Genomic DNA, 20,513 nt, shown 5'->3' with positions numbered 1-20,513 from the left:
CAGAAATTTTGATGTTTTTTGCGTTTCGTAAGGTTTTGTTGAACCAAATACCAGTGTGTATGTGTATACTAACGCGGACACGTGCGGGTTCCCGCGCAGCCGCGTGTGCGGCGGCACGTTGGGCGCGCGCGCGGGCGCCACGATGCGCACCACCTCCACCGAGGACTGCAGCTTCAGGTAGCCCAGGTACAGCCCGCGCGACAGCTGCACGCGGGACACCTGCCCACAACCCAAATTTTATTAGGATTAGGAATATATCCAAGTCAATCTGCTAAACTTAAATGTAGGTAAGATTGTAAGTAGTGACTGTCATGGAACCCAATGCTGCCTGTAGTCAATGTTACTTCTATTCCAAGTTCATTTCATAGCGGTTCAATGTAAATTTACCTAAGCAAAACTATTGGTTTTTCGAACCTCAAAAAAATGACCTTGGATAAGAAATAGCATTGATCGCAGTAGAACTTGTAAGCACCTAAAGATTTAATTAAATTTTTCATTCAGATAATTTTCACCCAGATCAGAAAATGATTTTTTTTAAACAACAACCAGCATTTTTACCATACTGCTGTAATATTTTGACATAATATTCTTATAATAAATAGGCCAACTGACCTGATGGTACGCGATCTGTTCGTGCACGGACGCCATGAGCAGCTCCCCGATGGTGTTGTCCTCGCTGAGCACCCTCCGGCGCAGGCGCGACACGGCCGCCCAGCGCGAGTTCAGCGCCGACACTGACTTCACGGACTTCACGCTGTTCACGCACGACAGCACCACCGTGCCGTGAGAGTCGCGCAGCGGCTTGTGGTACAGCTGGCCTGCAAGTAGAATACGACAATTAATTACTGTTTGATATAGGAAAATTCCCGACGGTTTCGCTTATATGTAAGCTTTTAAAACATTCAGGATTTTCATATTCCTATTCAGAAATTCTCTATAAAACTTTTTTTTTGTTTTCTGCTCTTTCATTAGCTTTGTCAATGACTTCTGCTGGTCTTACCAGTTTTTTATATCGTTTTATGATTTTGGATATTTTAGAACTACGGCCTCCGCTTCCGATGTCATATAAAAATAAATTATCATATTGTGAGACATTGAAACAATTATTTGTATTTTCTTACTGTTCACCAAAAGCCTCCTTGTCTCCTAATCGTTATGTAATATATTAATTTGGACGGCATCCTCAACCCACCTAGATCCTGTATACAGAGCGCGGACTGCATCTGCGCGGCGGCGGTGAGCAGCTTGAGGCGGAAGTGTATGGACGAGGACGTGTGCTTCTCCATGTCCGAGCGGAGAGCCTTCACGTCGTCCCACGCACACGACACCTGAGCACACATGTTCTTGTTATAATCTAACATTTTAGGAGAAATATTTTTAAATTTTACTTTTTTTACTATTTATATTTAAGTAAGCAAAAGATATGACCAAGAAGTGAAACTTCATAGAAAAGTAGTTTCCCAATGCAAATACAGAGCGTGATTTATTGATCAAATACGATGTCATTTAAGTGTAATGTAAAAATCTCCGTTTAGTAACATATTGGCAAAATATATAAATGTTTCGTGAGTTTATCATGTCACCCACGTTGTGCCTGGATTATTGTCTTTATAAAGGATCAATTAGTGCCTAGGATTAATTCATATTAATTGCTACTACTATGTGACTAGGTTGAATACCTACAAGAAAGGTAATAATATGATTCCCAAAGCAATTTCGTAACGCTGTCAAACGACTACGGTGTTGAAATGTAGGCAATATTTTCTTTTATAGCACGTTGCGTCGAATTCTTATTTTATTTTATTGATGTCTTTCCGCGATAAAACAACAACTATTAAATCATAAAAACTTTGTTTACGGCCCCGAGTATTGTGAGTCATAAACTTTGAATTGATAATTTATTACTTTCCTGCAGGTGGTAAAATGTTGCCGAACTTTGATATTCAAGACTGGCAATACCAAAAACAATAGTACTAATGTACTATTTTTAGGTTAGGGCTCAAAGTTAAACTTAAGTCCATAGCAATTTTCTATTCGATTGTTTGATTTGAATATTATTATTTGACACACTTTTATTAGTCTAGTTATACAAAATAACTTTGTCTGTTGATCTACTGCTTTTAATTTTCTTAGCTTCCTATTCTCTCGTATATGTGATTCTAATTTCCATTTTATGAAGTATATAAATAAGTAACTTGGGCTTTTTATTTACCTTCATGAGCCAATGGAAGTCGGTGTAGATACAGGTTGGATATGTCTCATCGACTTCGATGACCGGCAGGAACTCCTCGCTGGTGACCAGGACTTTGTCCTCATGGTACAAGATGCAGGCCAAATACACACCTCTGGAATAGTAATACAGGCAAGTAAAATAAAAATGCAAGAAATATTGTAATCTCAAAGTTCGGTAATTTTTTATTTATTTATTTTGTTCGATTTTGGACTTCTAGCGTCGTATCATTCAGTGGTTTATAAGGATCAATATACTATGTATTTGATGTATGTCAGAGTGTGTGCATACCGTCGTAAGTTCTTCTGGAACTTGCTAGCGGCGGTGAAGAGCTGTCGTATGGTGGCGGTCTTCTTGCGCGGCTGCCGCGCGTGGTGCGCGAGGGGCCGCGCGCGCGCGCTGGCCGCCGCCGCCGACAGCGCCTCCAGCGCCGCCGCCGCGCCCGACCCGCGGCAGGCGCGGCCCGACACGTCGCGCCAGCCTGCACAACAAGGGATGGATGATAATATTATGACGAAATAGGTAGATTATTATGATTGGTAGTACGAAATTGTAGATTTAGAGCAAATCTACTTACTAATATCAATTAATAAATATAATTTTATTAGTTATTACTGTACTGTAAAGATTGTTTCATTTAGTGTTTGCGATGTACATATGTAAAAGTGGAATGTGGCAAGTATATTTCACATAAAAACTAACCCTTCTGGGACCCAAAAAGACTTAAGAAAAAACATTAACTACACTTATATCACCTCATTATATTACAGAAGAATTTATTAAGTAATAAGTGTGTATGATGTTACTTACTGCTCGGCACAACGCTACGTGGCACCGACACGGTGTAGGGTCCCCATCCCTTGATGTTCCCCGCGGCGGCCCTGAAGAAGTACCGTCGTCCGCGCGTGAGGCCGGCCGCCAGCACGCGCGTGCCGCTGCTGCTGCCCGCCGCCGCCACCTCGCGGCAACCACACACGTTCGAGAAGTCCGCGCGCGATGACCATTCCACTGGACAAAGGATTCATATTAGAAAATGCTGTCATTTTGTATGTGTTGTGATTTATTACGATGTTTTGATATACCATGTAATTGTGATTTTATAGACTGTGATGTAAGTTAGTTGTCTTGTCTTCTTTCGGAAAGACAGATGACGATGCGTTTTTTTCGCAATATTTTGAAAAAGCTTTTAATACAAAAGTCAAATTTCAAGATTACCCTGATGTTCCAACCAGGTTTTCCATCTCTTTGAAAAGAATGAAAAATCTTATCAAATTGACAGTATTATAAAAGCAGAATTGCTACCTATTATATAAAAAGTTAAACTGCTGCCGTTTAACTTTTTATATAATAGGTACCAAAGAAAAAATTACATAATTTCAGTATTTTTGCAACCAACCTTTATACTTAGTAATGAGTGGCGGGTCCTTCGGTATGGGCTGCACAGCTCGGTTCTCCTTCAGCCGCACAGTGACCGCGTGCGCGCCGCACACCTCCAGCTCGGGCGGCGCCGGCGCGGGCGGGACGCGCATCTGTTGCCAGCCTAGGACTAGACGTCTGGAAGAAGGGGGAGTATATTTATTAGCAGTTATCGAAAGTTGGGGTTTTATTAGGATTTCGAATGGACAGGACGAACACCTACAATTTTATTCGATAAAAAATGACAATCGACAAAATGCGATATGCTGGGATTTAAGTGACTTTAACAAAAACGACAAAATGCGATAATACACCGAGTATTATTAAGTGGGTTTTACAGAAGTATTTTTAGAAGTTAATTAATATAAGCGTGGGGAAAATAATGTTTTCTTTTATTTAGTCTCTGTTGAAATTGTCAAGACATGGTTAGTAGAAAGTTAAAAGAAGTTTACCTATAAGTATAAATTAAACAGTTTGTAGAATATGAAAGGTATTTTCGAATATGTTTGGAAAGCTGAATATAATGTCGAGAGTGTTTGGGTATACTCGAAACAACAAATATCCAGTAGCGCGTGTTGAAAAAACAAAACTGATTGCTATTATTACAGAAGTACGTTATATACCTATAGAAAATTCATAAGCTCTTTTCCCAGAACTTCATTTGTCTACCATATTTGATCAAACGTGACTAACATTACACAATAAATAAATCTGCGACTATGTGCAGTATACACAGATAGCACAAAATCACAGAAATCAAAGATAAATAGATACCTTCGGAGTGACGTAACGTTTTTTAGCAGTTTCATCATACATGATCATCACCGTATCTGTGCGTGTGTATTTAATCACTAAGATGACATTAAAACTGAAGATTACATTATGTAGGTACCTATGCGTACTTTCTTTTGTAAAATGACGCGTAAGATAAGGAACGTATCTTGTATCATCAGTATTTTAATGGAAATCTGTTACAAGGCCTTTTCAGATCATTTTGTTTTAGATAACAATCGCTTATTTGTGCCGCGATTTGCTACGCATGCATGTTGTTTTGTTTAAGAGATGAAGAATCTATGCGACAATGTAAACAGAATGAAACATTCATAGAGTATTAGTCAGAGCAAAGAAAAAAAAACAGTATAATGTTAAATAACAAATACCAAAAGAATCCATACTTGCTACATTTTTATAAAATTCTGATATATTTTTTGACGACAATTTCCATTATAAACAAATTGTGGCCCAAAGACTACATAATGCTTACAGTCATTTTTCAAAAATATAGATATCTACAAATTTCAAAGTAATTACTCAGAAAATCTTCAAAAGATCTCTAGTTAAATACTAGGTTTATATGAATGGCTTACTTGAGGGTTCTCACTCTTCTTTCCCAATGTTGGGCTTGTTTGTCTTTTTCTGAGCCAGCGCCGCCTGCGCAGCCGGTGGTACCAGCGGCTTGGCTGCCTGCTGCTGACCTGGAGTTTAGAGGAACGTTTCATGTGGTAAGAGGAATAGGTCTAAGTTAAGCAGCAATTGAAGAAGGCACTAACTCTTGTACCAACTGTTTTTGTTACACCTTTTTACACTTACTTTGCAAATAATCATTTTGACTTTGACAGTATTACAGAGTAATACTGTCAAAGTCAAAATGTAAAGCCTCTGAGAGGTATAAACTCCAAGACACATTTCATACTGACTAAATTTATTTGAAATTTTATAATCAGCTTTTCCAAAAAACTAAAAGCGAATGGTGTTAGAATTTGAAAGTTCAAAGTTAATTATTTCCTTGACTTAACTCCTAAATTCAACCCTCAAAGTTAGTGGAATATTCAACATTTCTCAAAGTTGTTCAACTACTTCATTCTTACATCAAGTTGATTTACATTCGCATGTATTTTAAACTTCCTCTTCGTGTTCTCATCCTGTCTTTGAAACAGCTTGTACTAAGATGGCTTTTTGTTTAAGCATGTTCTGACTTATTTGTAGTTACTTCTTGGAACTTCAAGTAATGAAATACAACTAAATATCCATTTACTGTCCGCCCGTAAAAAATCGAAAATGATCCCACGGGAACATAAAATCTGGATAAAAACTAACCTATGTGATAATTCTGATCATATCTGTATGCAAAGTTTTGTCAAAACACGTTTATTGGTTTTTGCGTGAAAGGGGACAAATATCCATACACACAAACTTTCGAGTTTATACAATTTTATAGGTTTGTAGGTACCAATTTTTTACACATAAGACTTTACGGTCAAAGTTAGATAGAAGACTTTGTCGTGCTTGTAGTTTTGTCGTGACGAAGTAATAACTCGTATAATTCCAAAATGTTCCCATATCAGTTTGTCTAACCTGGTGCAAGCATCTTCCCTGCAAGTTCTCTCGGGAGCGCATCCTGTCACCTCATGCAGTTTGGACTCCGCCTCGCGAGACAGCCGCCGCAGATGAGTGCCCAGACATTCAGAGCTTTTGACTGAAACAAATAATGTACAATTGTAACGAGGAACAAAAGGTAATTATTTAATGCTACTTTGTTTAATCCATTAATTATACACACGCCGGCACAATTAGGGGAACACTAAAAAAAGGGTCGATTTTCTTTACAAAGTCAAGTAATACATATTTTTTTTAGTTACACAATTATTAGTTGTACTCAACCTAACAAAACTAAATGTTTTAGTAACTCACACAATATTTATTCTTGAAGAATTTAACAAAATTACAAATAAATAACATTGAACGATTTTTCGTTATGATTGAAATCTGCCAAAAACTTTTCACCCATAAAAGAAAATTTTAATACCGGGTATTGCCGCCACGGGCTCGAATTAAAGCCTGTATACGATTTCCCATGCTTTGGATAACGTTGTCGATCAGTTCTTGGGGCAAGTTATTCTACTCTCCCACTAACGCCGATTTAAGTTCTTCCACATTGTTAGGGGCTGGATTTCTTTGTCGAACCTTTCTTCCCAGGTAGTCCCACACATGTTCTATCGGGTTCATAGCCGGTGATCGCGCTGGCCAGCCCATCTGAGTGATACCTACTTCATTAAGGTAGTCACTCACTATGCGTACAGTGTGACGCCGTGCGTTATCATGCATGAAAATGAAATTTTCACCAATAGATGGGGCAAAAGGCATGACATGGGGTTCTAACACTTCTGTAATGTACCGCTGTGCAGTTAGCGATCCATTACTGATGATCACTAGCTCCGTGCGGGCTCCCAAACATATGCCACCCCATACCATCACTGACCCTCCACCATACGACACAGTTCCAGTGAAATTTGCTTGGCGATAATGTTCCCCTCGATGTCTCCACATTCTTTCCCTCCCATCCACGAAATTTACACAAAATCGGCTCTCGTCACTGAACAAAACACGGCCCCACTCACTTGTCCAATCTCGATGCTCTCGAGCGAATGCCAGTCTTGCTACACGATGAGCTACCTCGAGTTTTGGAGCCTTTGCTGGCACGTAAGAGTTTAAACCAACTTCATTTAACCGTCTTCTAACAGTCCTTTCACTGACATTCACATTACGGACTTCTGCTAAACGATTTCGGGTCTAAACAGCTGTTTGACGACGATTTCGTAAAGTCTGCATGACCAAGAAACGGTCATCTAAGGCGCTAGTTGCCCGATTTCTGCCCTGCCCTCGTCTGCGCACGTACGATCCAGTCTCCCTATAACGTCGGACGACGCGATAAATCACCGATGTCGATACACCCAATGCGCGACTGACTGAGCGATAGGTGTGCCCTTCCTCGATCATGGTTACAGCCCTGGCTGCAGAAGTTGCTGGTAAATCACTCATTTTGTATCGGAACAATGTGCACTATACAAATGTAAACAGTTAAATGACCTACAGTTCCCTTTAGCAGCATCCACTGAAGTTCTTATCAGAATGAGTAAAAAACGTTAAGTGAGCAAAATCTTAAAAATCCATAAATTCTTGTCAAAACACTTACAATAAGACTTGGGTGTACTTAGAGCAATCTGTTATGATGTTATTAACACTCAAACCAAAAGCACTCATAGAAATATCCTACAATGTTAGAAAAAATCAACCTTTTTTTTGTGTTCCCCTAATTGTGCCGGTGAGTGTATTTATGTGTATATTTAATAGTTTGTAGAAATTTGTCCCCTTCTTTTGTTTTCAATTTTCTTATTTGTAATATTTAATTGACAAAAAACTGTTATGTTGTTATTTGATAAATAAATAAATAGTCTAATTACAGATTAACAAAAAAGAACACGTTTTCACTGTGTGGCTTGTTAACCAACGTAGTTAAGTAATCTAAATATGGTCGTAGAAAGATGTCCCAATGAGGAATCGCAAATCATTGTGTTTAGTTAACTTTCTACTCTTCTATCATTTTCATAATTATAAATAAATAGTCATCGAATGTAATAAGTTCGACTTTCGATATCAAACATGATTAGATATGACGAAAAAGTAAATGAGTAAGCTTGAAGTGCCTGTTATCGATTTAAAACCTTTTTCGCACGAAATTATGAAGAGTTTTAAAATTAATAAGTAAGTAATAAAAAGTAAGGAGTATTTCGATTCAGTTGAACATTTCAATACATTGTTATTCGTGTTTATTATTCATGCAGAATTAATCGAGTTTTGGCTATTGAGACAATCCGGCACTATTCAGTTCTAGCGATCAAATAAAACAATTACGAACGTCACAATAAATTGAATAGACACAAGCTTTAGCTGTATCGACATTGAGCTATTTGTATAGTAGGTATTCAACACAATTTCGATTCGTAACGGTTAATCTGGAAATTAAACGTATTTGTTTGGAGTCCGCGTTGACTCATCAGATCGCCTGATTAATTTACTAACGTTAAATTGGGTGCTGACGGATCGCGGACATATTGGCTCGTGTTTTCGCTAGTAATTGTGATGTACACAATGACTTTTGTACGCGGTTCTGTAAAGGGAAGCTGTAGCCTGTATTTGTTATATACCTGGGACAATTTATGTGAACGGAAGTTTTTGGGGAAATAAGTGCGTATTTTATTTATTTGAGTGATTGTTGGATAAATTGACTGCACGGATAGCCGAGTGGTGTAGATTACAACGTCAAACAGGCTGTTTATAATGTGTCGTGTGTTCGATCCCCTCGTAGGGGATCGAACACCATTTGATTTGACCATTTGATTTCACAAATGCTTATTCTAAGACCGGGTGACATGAATGTTTGTAAAAACCCCGAGACACGAGGATTTCCTTATTGCGGGGAATTTTTAAAAAGAAAGAACAGTATAAAACCTTTATGGTAGTGTTTGACCAAGAGATATCATAAAAAGTTAAAGATTGCTATTAAAAATAATCTCGATTCCCATTATGACGATTTTTGCTGTTACTGAAAATTGAAAAAAAAAAAAACTGCCGTGAGTATATTTTCGAATTTACCGAAAAATATGGCAATTTTAACTGAAATGGTGCTATTTAATAACCTTGATAACTTAATATTAAAATCCTTTTTAGCAAATTTATCTTAACCAAGGGAAAGTCCTTGAAGATAATAGAGCCTATTCTATCACGGCCTTGTTTGTTTTGGGCCGAGAAAAAAACATTATGAACGTTATTATTCGGATAATGGCCTCATTTACAGCCACTTTTAAAACAAAGCGGGTTATATTTTTGTACAACATTTCGTAAAGTAGACAAACACAACAATATTTCCCGGTAAACATTTTGTGTCGGTGTATGGCAATGCGTTGCAATCCTTCATACACCGACCGCCTCCGAGGTACATTCTACTACTATGGATAACATTATCGTGATCATACTGAACTAGAAATACATGGAGGACCGTAAATCCTCAGCCTTATAAACCACGAGTACAATTTACGGCTCAGGAACGCCTCTAACACACGGGAACAGATTTTAACTGCGAAACTTTTAAGTGGTACTTTGAGTTCCAACAAGTCGACAAACGAATTACATTTTATATGTGGAGGATAGGTTTATTTACATCTTTGAGCTTTGCTTAGCTTTTGACTATTATATCATTGGGTGAATTACTGTTTAATTACTTTCATTTATTCCTCCTCCTTTATTTTATGTAATCAAAGGATAACTTAAGTAGCTCTTATGTTTTAAAAAATCGTTAATATTACATGAAAAGCAGATGAGGTTTATAATTAGCGAGTAACTTATGCAATCTATTTTATATTAATAGGAGTCGTATAGTTTTGTTGACCGATGTAGAGTTATCTACCGATATCGGACGTAAAGGATGAGAAATCGTACAATCAGTGCGATGACGGTAATTTGAATCCTTTAAACGGTAATTACTCATAATGATAATGCTGGGTTAATTACATTCTCACTTAACATTGTGTTAGGTCCAGACTGATGAATCAGATGTAAGAGAAGTAAGGGTTTTGTTATGAAGCTAACGAGCAAGACAGATATTTATCTGGTTTTTTTAACGTTGTATCTAGAATTTCGTAGTTTTCCGGAGGTTATGGCTGTTCATATACGAAACGATGCGTCTCTGATAGATTGTAGCTTATTGTCATCGAGTATCGGAGATATTTGTGTTTCCTCACAGAAAAGCTTAGGAGCTAAGAGTGTGGAATCATCTTTACTGCTTTGTCCGAAGTCCACAGTAATGTTTTGGATGTGTGTAATTTAATTTAATATAGCGTGTGCGACATACCACTGCTTGAGAAATACCTACCTCTTTTTCCTTCAGACCTCTTCATCTTTCGCGATTTTTGGCCACGTGCGTCCCGCATATCTGATTAGATCATCGCTTCAGACATATTTACCTTTATGCGAAAATACTAGGTACTCTCGATAAAATTCAGAGTAAAGTATAATCTTAGAAAGCTGTACCGAAAAAAGCTTTTACTTAAGGCTATACACAGGCAGCTCTTTTAATGCAAATATTTTACGACCTTGTACCACTTTCAAGGCCCGAGAGTCTAGAAGCCATTTCATCAGATACATGCCTGAAAAGTAAACATCTCCAAAAATGTTCTACCTGCACCTTTACTAGGAGTTTACAAAACCTGGATAGTTGCCGTTGTGAAAGCGAGATGAGAATACGCACTGTGTAGCGCCCTCTCGCTTCCACCACTAATAGTCCTGCCTTCATATCTCATAGTATAGGCACAGAATACAGTAGGTAAGAGCGTCGCAAATCTTGTAAGGGACCTGTTTAACATATTTACTGAATATATTAACTACACGCCACGCTTGGCAAACTTAAAGTGAAATACGACCTACTTTGATAGACATTCATAAGGTTAGGAAAGTGTCTGAGTGTTATGAAAATTACGATGAATTTCAGTTTTTTATTCAACGACGTATGTCATGAATGCTAACAATTTATTCATAAATTCCTGAGTTCCACATTTTTAGATGAAATGTGACTGTAAACACTACTATTACGAGTGTTATTCAAGATGCAATAATATTGAAATATCGCAATATTGTGGAAGCATCTGAGACCAGCGCGACGCTAGCAAAACCAATATTATGTAATGCATTTTTGTCAGCGAGAAAGCAATTTGATCGAAGCCTCTTCAATACGGTACCGCAAACCGCACTCTGAAGCATAATGGTGATATACGATAGTGTTTTACGTCGAAGTAATAAGGGCGATTTTCCTTTTTCGCTTTTGATTTGGCTTTTGTGGTATACTGTACTGTTTTGGCAATAGTCCCAAATTTTGGTGCATCCCCGATATTCATTGCACAAGATTGTTGCCGATAACGACCACTTGTTTTTTTATTCACTTTTACATTGTTTTTTTGGTAGTTTGTTGAATAGTGAATTTTTTGCACTCGTTGCTAAGCAGAAGTTTGCAACGAAGTAAAAGTCATACATAACTACCGATTGTATGTTAAGTTTTTGCCTTCGAATTGCGCTGAAATATATTCTTTATGCGGCACATAAAGAAGTACAATACATCTGTAGGTTTTTGCAGGTACAAAAAAAGTCTTGTATGATTTATGATTCCACAATGTAAATCCCAATTGGGCAAAGGCGTTATAGTAGAGAGTCGAGAACATTACAAGTCAACAAAAATATGAAATTAAAACAACTGTACCTATTTCCGGCTGCATAATTTCGAGTTCGATTTGGACCAGAAATAAACTGCTCTTTTGCTAGTCTCGTGAGCCTCGTCTCAAAGTTAGCATGGCCACTCATGTTCATGAGTGTCATACAACTAAACAAGATAGATCGATAGTCGGGGTCGAGAAGTTTCGCCCGAGGCACCGATCCCGCCGTGATCCCGTGTTTGAACTACTTTCATGGTGTTCTTCAGCATTTCTTTTTCTTCGTCAAGAAGTTCAAGTTCGTCAATATCAATTCGTATTGACACTTGGGCTTTTGGGCCCTTGTGTGTATTTTGCCCCAAAATGCTAAAGTAAAAGTAAGCTATAGGCGTTCTTGAAAATATTTTTGTCTTAGTATAAAGCAAAGTACATATTTGGCCAGTAGCTTTATTAATTGCACGAAACAATAGCTACAGGATTAAAGGTAACCTATCAAATATAATACAATTAAACAGTTTCTTTATTCTATAATACATTTTATATAATGCTTTGAGTCTTGAACTCCTTTCAGCAGACAAGTCTTTGAACTTTCGCGAGCAATAAAGCGGATTCTATCTCATTTTCAAATCAACCTTATTTGTCTGAGGTACTTTATTTTTTGTCGATACCGAATAACAACAGTATTATTATTGAGCAATGGTTTCTCAACAAAGCGTGCGACCGATAAAGAGTTATTGTTCTGTTTTTCTATTGTCAAAACTGAGGTGTTTATTGTTTTGGAGTGGTCATTATTTTGAATAACAAGAATGGTTTAGTCTATTATAGTGGGCCGGCCTGTGTGGGGTTAATACGTGCTAGATAAACAAATCACAAAGATAAGTGGATGAGATAAACATTTGATATGGCTATTGAGACCGATCATCGCCAGTAATTGTAGATAGATGTACGCTGATTACGGTGACGTCTATGGGTTAATTGAGTGTCAGGTAACAGGTGCCACTTAAGTTAATCATCTAAAAACAAAGCACCGACTAGTGATTTTCTAAAAGCTTTTAAAACCAGGAAATCGTTGTGAAAATGCCGGCCGCTATGTGTAGCGTCGCGCCGGGTCGCTTTTTCAATGATAAACTAGCAGTAATGACGCACCGCAACGATTTTACCCAAATCAGAAATAGATATCTTTTACAGGAAAAAGCTCACTAAAAGTATTTTATAAATTTTCCACGCAGTGAATTGTTTATCAACTAATTAAGGCTTATGATTTCCTCTTGCCGATACTGTTCCATAATTAGTATCCTCCCAATTTACCTGCTGTAAATACTCGTGAAACAATCAAGCCTACATTTCCCTGAGGCCATACCAACAATAATTGTGTGAACGGACAAAATGTAGAGCACGTACGTAACACTGGAGCACGAACGAATTTGTATAACTACGTAATGATATTGACAACTTTCCATTTCTTCCCCAATTAACGTTACCCTATGCATACTTCCTTTGAACTCAGCAGTTTCCGACGCAATGTCTTAAAGTATTTTGAACCCTTTTCGTTTATAATAAGGTTGAGATTCGTGTTTTATTGATTGAATGCATTATAGTGTACGTTTCGTGATATAACTGCGGTCACGATGGTCTCGTCACGCGACGTAACAATCGCTTGTTTGTGGAGCTGAGTGTTGGTGCAAGGGTGTCTGGGACAGGGATGCCAGCTGCGGTTAACTTTGTGATGGATCTAAATGATGACGTTAGAACTGTATTGGATGGAAATTATTATAAGAATAATACTTTAGTACGATGCTTGCACTAAAGGAACAAAATACTGTGGAACTCGGCATCATAACCATTATCCGCAGTCTTTGTCCTCCCACTGCCTGGCATAGGCCTCCCGTTTTTAGTGCCAATTTCTTCGGTCGTCTGCCAGCCTTATCTAGACGACTCAAGACCTTAATTTTATCGACATCGTCATGTATACCAATTTTAGGATCATTTAATAAACCAATCCCCAAAGAATTGAGGATCATAGTCTAAGAGCACAGGACATAACAATTACAAATAGCGGTAAACAAGAACTGCCAGTAAACATACATAATCTTGAATCTTATTAACCATTACGCCTCTATGAAGAAACCGGCCAAACGGCAACCCTGCGTCTATTACTTTACTATCGCGATACAAATATGGAAACTACGCAAGTTTACACCTGTCACAGTTCTGTTAGTCAATCAATCAATGGAGACAGCACTACTGACTTACCGTAGTACTACTGAATAATGCTGGTAGGATTCAGTGCATCGAAAGTGGGAAACTGAAAAAACTAGTCGAAATAACGATTGTTCTAACTCTTATACATGTTTAGGTATTTTAGATATCACCTAAAAGCCATGTTGTAATAGAAGAACGATGTATTAACGATTGATAGGACTTTTAGATAGGCTGCTATTTATGGTGACTCAGTGTCTTGATAAATATGACTTGCCTTCAAAACATCATAGATTTTGTCTGAAAAAACTGATGTAATACTAACTAATGATTTCAAAGGTTCACGCAAATGTTCAATGGAAACAAGACAACAACCTGCATCTGCAAGTAAGAAGTTACCGGGAACTATATATGTATTTCAGTGGATCTTCCTTCCTTTTTGATATCCCTCCGTTTAAACGGCAAAATAATTGTTTGTCGATTCAGCTGGTTTCTTAAGCTGATTGACTATTACTGTTACTGTAAGTAAATTGTAACTTTCATATTTAAATATAAAGAAAGAAAAGGCAGAACGTGGTGATAACATTTTATCTTTTAAAAAAAATAAAATGGTGGTACCTTCGTTGTATCTGAATTCCATAACACAAGTGCTTGAGCAACTTACTTTGGGTTCAGAACAATTGTATGTGATGTTGTCCGCATTTATTTATTTATTTATTTATTATCTACTACTGTAACATCTTATAGAAAACCCATAATGAACAAAATATTCAACATATCTACTGCATGTACTGTACCTAACTTTGTTCACTTGGTCAAAGTCAGTATTATCTAGACTATTTATTCACCTGTTTCCGAGTACATTTCGTTCGCGACTGCCATCAGCATATATAATTGGATGTCTACTGTATTAGCATTTTGCAGTTCCGTCGTTATTGTGCCAGCTATTTACGCTGATTTCAGTTCGAGCGTTTCTATTCATTGTGCTGTATTGTCATTTGTCGCTACATTTCCCTGTATAATTGTAATTGCCGCTTTCAACACTGTTTATTATGCCGTCTAAAGAAACAATTTAAATATGCATTGTGGAGTTTATTTATGCTCTTAAAAAAGGGTATAACGTGTTTTTTCAGAAACTCGCTTTACTCTTACACTTTTTTTGTCAATAAATGATCAAACTTAAAACAAGCATTTTTGTATCACACACATTCTTGCCCATGTTGGTTTAGTTGCGCATTCGCATCTATTCACCCATATTCGTCATTGTCGTGAACTACCTTATAAATTTAATAAACAAACCTTATTTAATAGGTGTTATTTCCTTTTCAAACACAACATAACATAAATTATTTCTTTTGCCAACACTTTTCTCGCACATTTATTTAAACCCCTACTTACAATCATAAAAAGTTTCCATTCCCTCACGCTTCAAATTTATTTAGGTAAAAAATCCATCTGAGCATTATTCTTCGCGCCATACCGTACATTTCCTTGAGGCATACCTTATTGCTCCGCTCACGGGAGGAATGTAAATTATAAAAATTCCACAGCCTCCGAAATATGAGTGGTTAGGTATGAAACGGCAAGACTCTAACCAAGTACAGACGAAGTATATTATGGAACTTGGAACGAACATTCTTTTTCACTTATGATCCCAACTCTTTTATATTTATTAACTTCTATCTTTTATATCCAATAAATGAGTTCATTACGCGTTAATTACTCCTAAAACTACTCGTAGCCTTTTTGTAAGCCATGATGGTGCAATATTCAGTCTCACCATATCCAGTTAGCTTTATGGAGAGAATGCCTGACCTTCAGATTCCTTGTTACGGGGTTCAAAGCTTTAGAAAGTATCCAAAGGAAGACAAATACTACCCAGTAAGACAATGTCAATTTTTTTCTAACAACAACTGACAAAGATCAACTCACATCGTCATCGTACTTACACATCAGGCAACCTGTTATGCATATTTCAAATACTACTACTGTCCAAATGGACACTAGACAGACTAGAAACAAAATGAAAGACTAGGTGTGTCATTGTAACGGATGTATAACATACTATCTGATGTTATCTTGTAATGCCAGCTGTCAATTCGTATGTTAAAAGTGAGATAAAATCGGCCGACATCTCGCCAAGATCTCTCTAAGATTTCACAGTATTTCTCAATAATCACTTACAGTATTTTGGTATGTTTAGTTCAACTTAGTCCCAGGTAATAAAATTAATACAGAACACGTTGTTGGTGGACTAGGAATCCTATTGTAGCTTAATTGGTATTTTAGGAACAATAATTCCATTATTTTACTTTCATGTTTAATTGGATTGGATGTTTGTCGTACAGGCTTTGTAGGATCGACTAATAGTGTATAAGTCATAATGGATTAACTTGGTTAACGATTTTGATCTCATAAATGAAACTGATTTTCTTCTAAATTTTGATCTTTTTTAGAATAGTCCTGAGTAAAAGGTTACAGTTAGGTGGAGTTTAAAGGAATGTTAAATACCAGCATATCTGTAATTAAATACAAAAATCAAGAATTTTATAACGTAAGGTCTTGATTTTGACGTCGAAAGTTAAATTGCCCTTTGATATACCTACCAAGAATAAAATACAAGTTAAAAATAAGTAAGATATGAGTACTTACATTGCGTTCCCTCTTTGGCACCGAATTCCATGAGCATTTTGGCAAGTTGTCTGTTGGTTGCCAAGACTGCCACATCCAGAGGTGACAGGCCATCAGCGTTGAGACTGAAATAAACATTATTTTAATAAAATGTTGAACAATAAAGTAAACTTGAAGAATAAATAGGTTTAATTGTGATATTGGCCTTCGCCAGCCTGCACGTCGGTCAACCAAATAAAACCTTTTTCCTTACCACTCCAGAGTGGTAAGGAAAAAGGTTTTATATCTTTTATTAATTGAATAAACTTCTTAGAAAAAGTTATGTATGGAATAAAATGTCAATTTAAAAATCTTCCTCTATACTAATGTTGCGGTTTTTTTTGTTTGTCTAACAAATTGTGTCTCAACAGATATAATTACTGTCAAAGTATTCATTGACAAATTACATGTTCTAAAGAAACTAAGTGCCTCGACAGCTAATTATCTTAAATGCATCCGAGCTTAGAGGTACGAAGGCCACATTAGCTTCCTAATGCGTAGGTTGAAGGTCCTTTTAACAGAAAGCTTCTATATGTTCAGTGAACTTTGATTCAGTAAAGCTATCCTTATGTGTAGGTAATAGGGTTGATATTTATATGGCTATGTAAGTTTAAGTGCGGTTGACCTTACATACATACGTGTGTAATTGATGATATTTTAATGCCTGATTATTTAAACATAAATTATGTACATTTTAAAACATTCTAAAATGTAATGACATCAATCAATTTGAAAGACTTGGATAAAAAATACTGGGATAGGATGTTTTTTTTAATCAAACTACGAAGATTTTCCTATATAGTTTGAATAGTAAAATTGATTTTTGCTGGTTGTAAAAACTGCTGGTTCAAAATCTCTATTTCTATCCAAATAAATTTTTCGTCAAATAATCCACAAGAATTCTGGTAATGTAATGGAACCCTAATTTAGGATCTATAAACTTTCTGAACCCAGTTCAAGAATAACTTCTAGGGTGTGTCATTGAACTCAATATTAATGTTTAATGAAAAAGTATGTTCTGAAAAAGTTTTCTTTTAAAGCGGAAAGCGAAAGGAAATGAGTAACTTTTTTAAGAGCTTTAGAGAGGGCTTTGGCCTTTTCCAACAATACCATAAAACTTGGTTAATTTAATTCGACAAGTTTTGACTTGAAATGCGACAAGTGATTGTAATGGTAATTGTAAATTAATAATATTAATGTCAATTCAGGTTTTTGAGACTCTTATTTTAATTTAATTGAAGGAAATATTGGAAAGCAACTTCTTTTAAATTTACTTTTTGAATATTCGTTAGCTGACAGTATCTATTAAAAGATTTGGTTATTCTTTCTTTCGATGAATTTGGCTACTAAATAATGTATCGGAATGATTTTTTTTCTACAGCTTCATGTGAATCAGAATTCTTCACTTTCTCAACTATATATATTCTTCTTCTTTCTATTAGCAATTTGACTCGCAACAGGCTTTGTGAAATGCAGCTCACTTAGGAAGGTTTAAACTTATGTAGAACGTCACTTCCAATGCTTAACCAGGGTTTTCTTAACATAAACAACTGCTAAATATTTAAGTAGGTACACAACTTATCTATATAACAAGAACAAACAACAAACAAGTCCTTATCAATCCTTTATCAAATATTCAAATACCGTTTACTTTCAAATACCAAAATCACTGAGTTCCGTTTCCCAATACGAAACCTTACGATCCACTCCTAGATAAAGGTGGAATAAAGCCGTTTTACTGCCAAATCCAATGCCTGTCCCACGAGATCTTGCGGCAAGACTTGTGTTGGGAGAGAGAGAGATGACAGTGCATGTTTTGTATTGCGGCGTCCTGCTTCCACAATAGCATCAGTGAAAATTGAGGAGTTCATAGTACAGGCACAGGTGTTTCCACTAAGTGAGCAGAAATGGTGGAAGATAAATCCTTCGTATGCATTTGTTTGCATTCGCGATAGAAACTGTCTCAAGTGTGCTCCATTGTAGGTTGTTGTTCTCTGATATATGGCGAGAGTTGCACTTCGAATATTTGTCGCGAATTTATTGCTTGAAGATATGTTTGCATTTTGTATTGCAAACGGTGTTCGTGAACATATTGTTTAAATTTGTCTAGTTTTAGATTCGCGTTACTGCGTAATACTATAGCGAGACATTTTTTTTAATTATTGAGCTGGAGCAGTATATTTTCGATACCAATAATTATAATTTAGAGATATACCTAGTTACTTACAGGCGTCATAAAAAAAGCCTTTAGTAATCGGCTTTAATCTTAAGTCAATATTCCCAATCATGCAACATGAATAGTTTCAAAATTCAGTTTATGTAGCCCAGGGTAATTTTATTTATCGATACAATTACGGTACTTATAGTAAATAATTCCCGGTTTAACATAAAAGGCGAATGAATCACAAACCTGTTAACATCGACGTCGGTCGACTCCAGAATATTTCGCGCCTTGTCGAGGTAGCCATGTTCGACGGCCGCGAACAGAGCTGTAACAAACAAGACTAAGATTCACTTTAAAGGACTACTGATTCATTGTTATCTTATACACGAAATAGTTCAAGATATAATAGTTTAAGTCGAGTTAAGGAATTAAAGTAGAGTTTCGTTTAGACAGTACAAGAATGTTGTTTTGCATGTGTAGATTTGTCAGAAAACAAAAATAAAGAATGGTATTCGAAAAATGAAGTACGTTATTAACTAAAATGAAACAGGTAAAAAGAACAAAACTATGATACATTTTTCTTTTCCAGAAGGCATTTTAAATGTCTTAAATGTTTTTATGTAGAGAACTTGTAGTGTAGTGTGAAGAAAATCAACTGAATAAATAAAGAGAAAGCGAATAAAAGAAAAAAACGAAACAAATACCGTGTAAATGTATGTTAACTTGTGCGATTTTATCTTGTTGCGCGCGCGCATCCTTCTGTTGTCGACGCGTAGCTTTGTCAAGGTGCGGGGGGTGCGGCGCGCACGCGCTTAGCGACGGCAACTCCCCCCCGCACCCCTCGAGAAGAGCGCCGTACTGCAGCTCTATGGGGGCAAAACACGAAAATCAACAAAATAAAAAAAAAACAAACAAAAAACGCAAAAAATAAAAAAAAAACTCTTTCTTTTCTTACAATTAAAGTAGTTTAGAAATCCATCTACTGACATTATTATCATATTCAATTAAAATGTTCAGCTGCTCAGCAACCGAAGCTTCAACTTTCAAGTTTCTAAGTAATTTATGTCAATTTGTGAAGAAAACATTATTTATTGTCTTATTCTTGAAGCAAACTAGTGATTTATAGCCAAGAATTTCTGCGAAAAGTAATCAATATTTGCGAAGTTATTTATGAGCTTGATTATTTGAGATATCAATGTAACCACAGGATCAATAAAATGTGTCTTGGGTAAGATTAGTAGGTATAGGTAGAGATAGTAAAAAAGGAACCTTGCTTTGTTTGAGTACATTGCATAATAAGATGGTTAAAGCATTAGAATCATAGCATAAGGAAGACAATACTCTTAAATGGTCTAAAAATGAACGAATAAGAATTACGGTCAGGTTCGGTGACAAAAGGTCTCTAAAACCATATTGAGAACTAAGTTACTATTTTGATTCAATACAAATACTTGCGGCATTAAACCCTCCACCTATCTACCATTTGAACCATTAATCACACAGCACACGATTTGACATTTTAAAGGTTAACTTTAATAACAATGTACTATGATTAACTCAATGCCAAATAGATCATGTGCCAACACCCGTGCTTACTCTCAATATTCATACGAATTTAACTTAAGTTTTAGACCAAGATAACCCATTCATTTAAGTAATGAACCATGCAGTTACGTAATCTATGTGTAAGATAATTATAATTGGATTTCATCACGAATTATCTTAATGACTAACTTCGGCATATCATTATGTTTGACGTCAACGTCATTTCAATATGTATTCATGCTTTCAACAGCTG

At 36.5% G+C, this 20,513-nt stretch overlaps 1 protein-coding gene across 1 annotated transcript in view; it reads right to left on the bottom strand.

Annotated features, from left to right (window-relative positions):
- LOC113494721 overlaps positions 1-20,513 on the bottom strand; it is a 43,421-nt gene that overhangs the window by 3,899 nt on the left and 19,009 nt on the right. The window contains exons 3-14 of the mRNA XM_026873157.1: positions 19,420-19,581; positions 18,962-19,040; positions 16,534-16,637; positions 6,002-6,122; positions 5,014-5,121; positions 3,627-3,784; positions 3,041-3,238; positions 2,522-2,711; positions 2,213-2,345; positions 1,193-1,328; positions 613-818; positions 74-219 (exon numbers count right to left, since the gene is read on the bottom strand). Of these exons, the coding sequence (XP_026728958.1) occupies positions 74-219; positions 613-818; positions 1,193-1,328; positions 2,213-2,345; positions 2,522-2,711; positions 3,041-3,238; positions 3,627-3,784; positions 5,014-5,121; positions 6,002-6,122; positions 16,534-16,637; positions 18,962-19,040; positions 19,420-19,581 (1,741 nt within the window). The remainder of the gene's footprint in view (positions 1-73; positions 220-612; positions 819-1,192; positions 1,329-2,212; positions 2,346-2,521; positions 2,712-3,040; positions 3,239-3,626; positions 3,785-5,013; positions 5,122-6,001; positions 6,123-16,533; positions 16,638-18,961; positions 19,041-19,419; positions 19,582-20,513) is intronic.

Source organism: Trichoplusia ni, chromosome 6 (assembly GCF_003590095.1).
Source record: "Trichoplusia ni isolate ovarian cell line Hi5 chromosome 6, tn1, whole genome shotgun sequence".
NCBI classification, from domain to species: domain Eukaryota; kingdom Metazoa; phylum Arthropoda; class Insecta; order Lepidoptera; family Noctuidae; genus Trichoplusia; species Trichoplusia ni.
The sequence above is the reverse complement of the archived record's forward strand: the minus strand, read 5'-3'. Positions and strand labels throughout refer to the sequence as shown.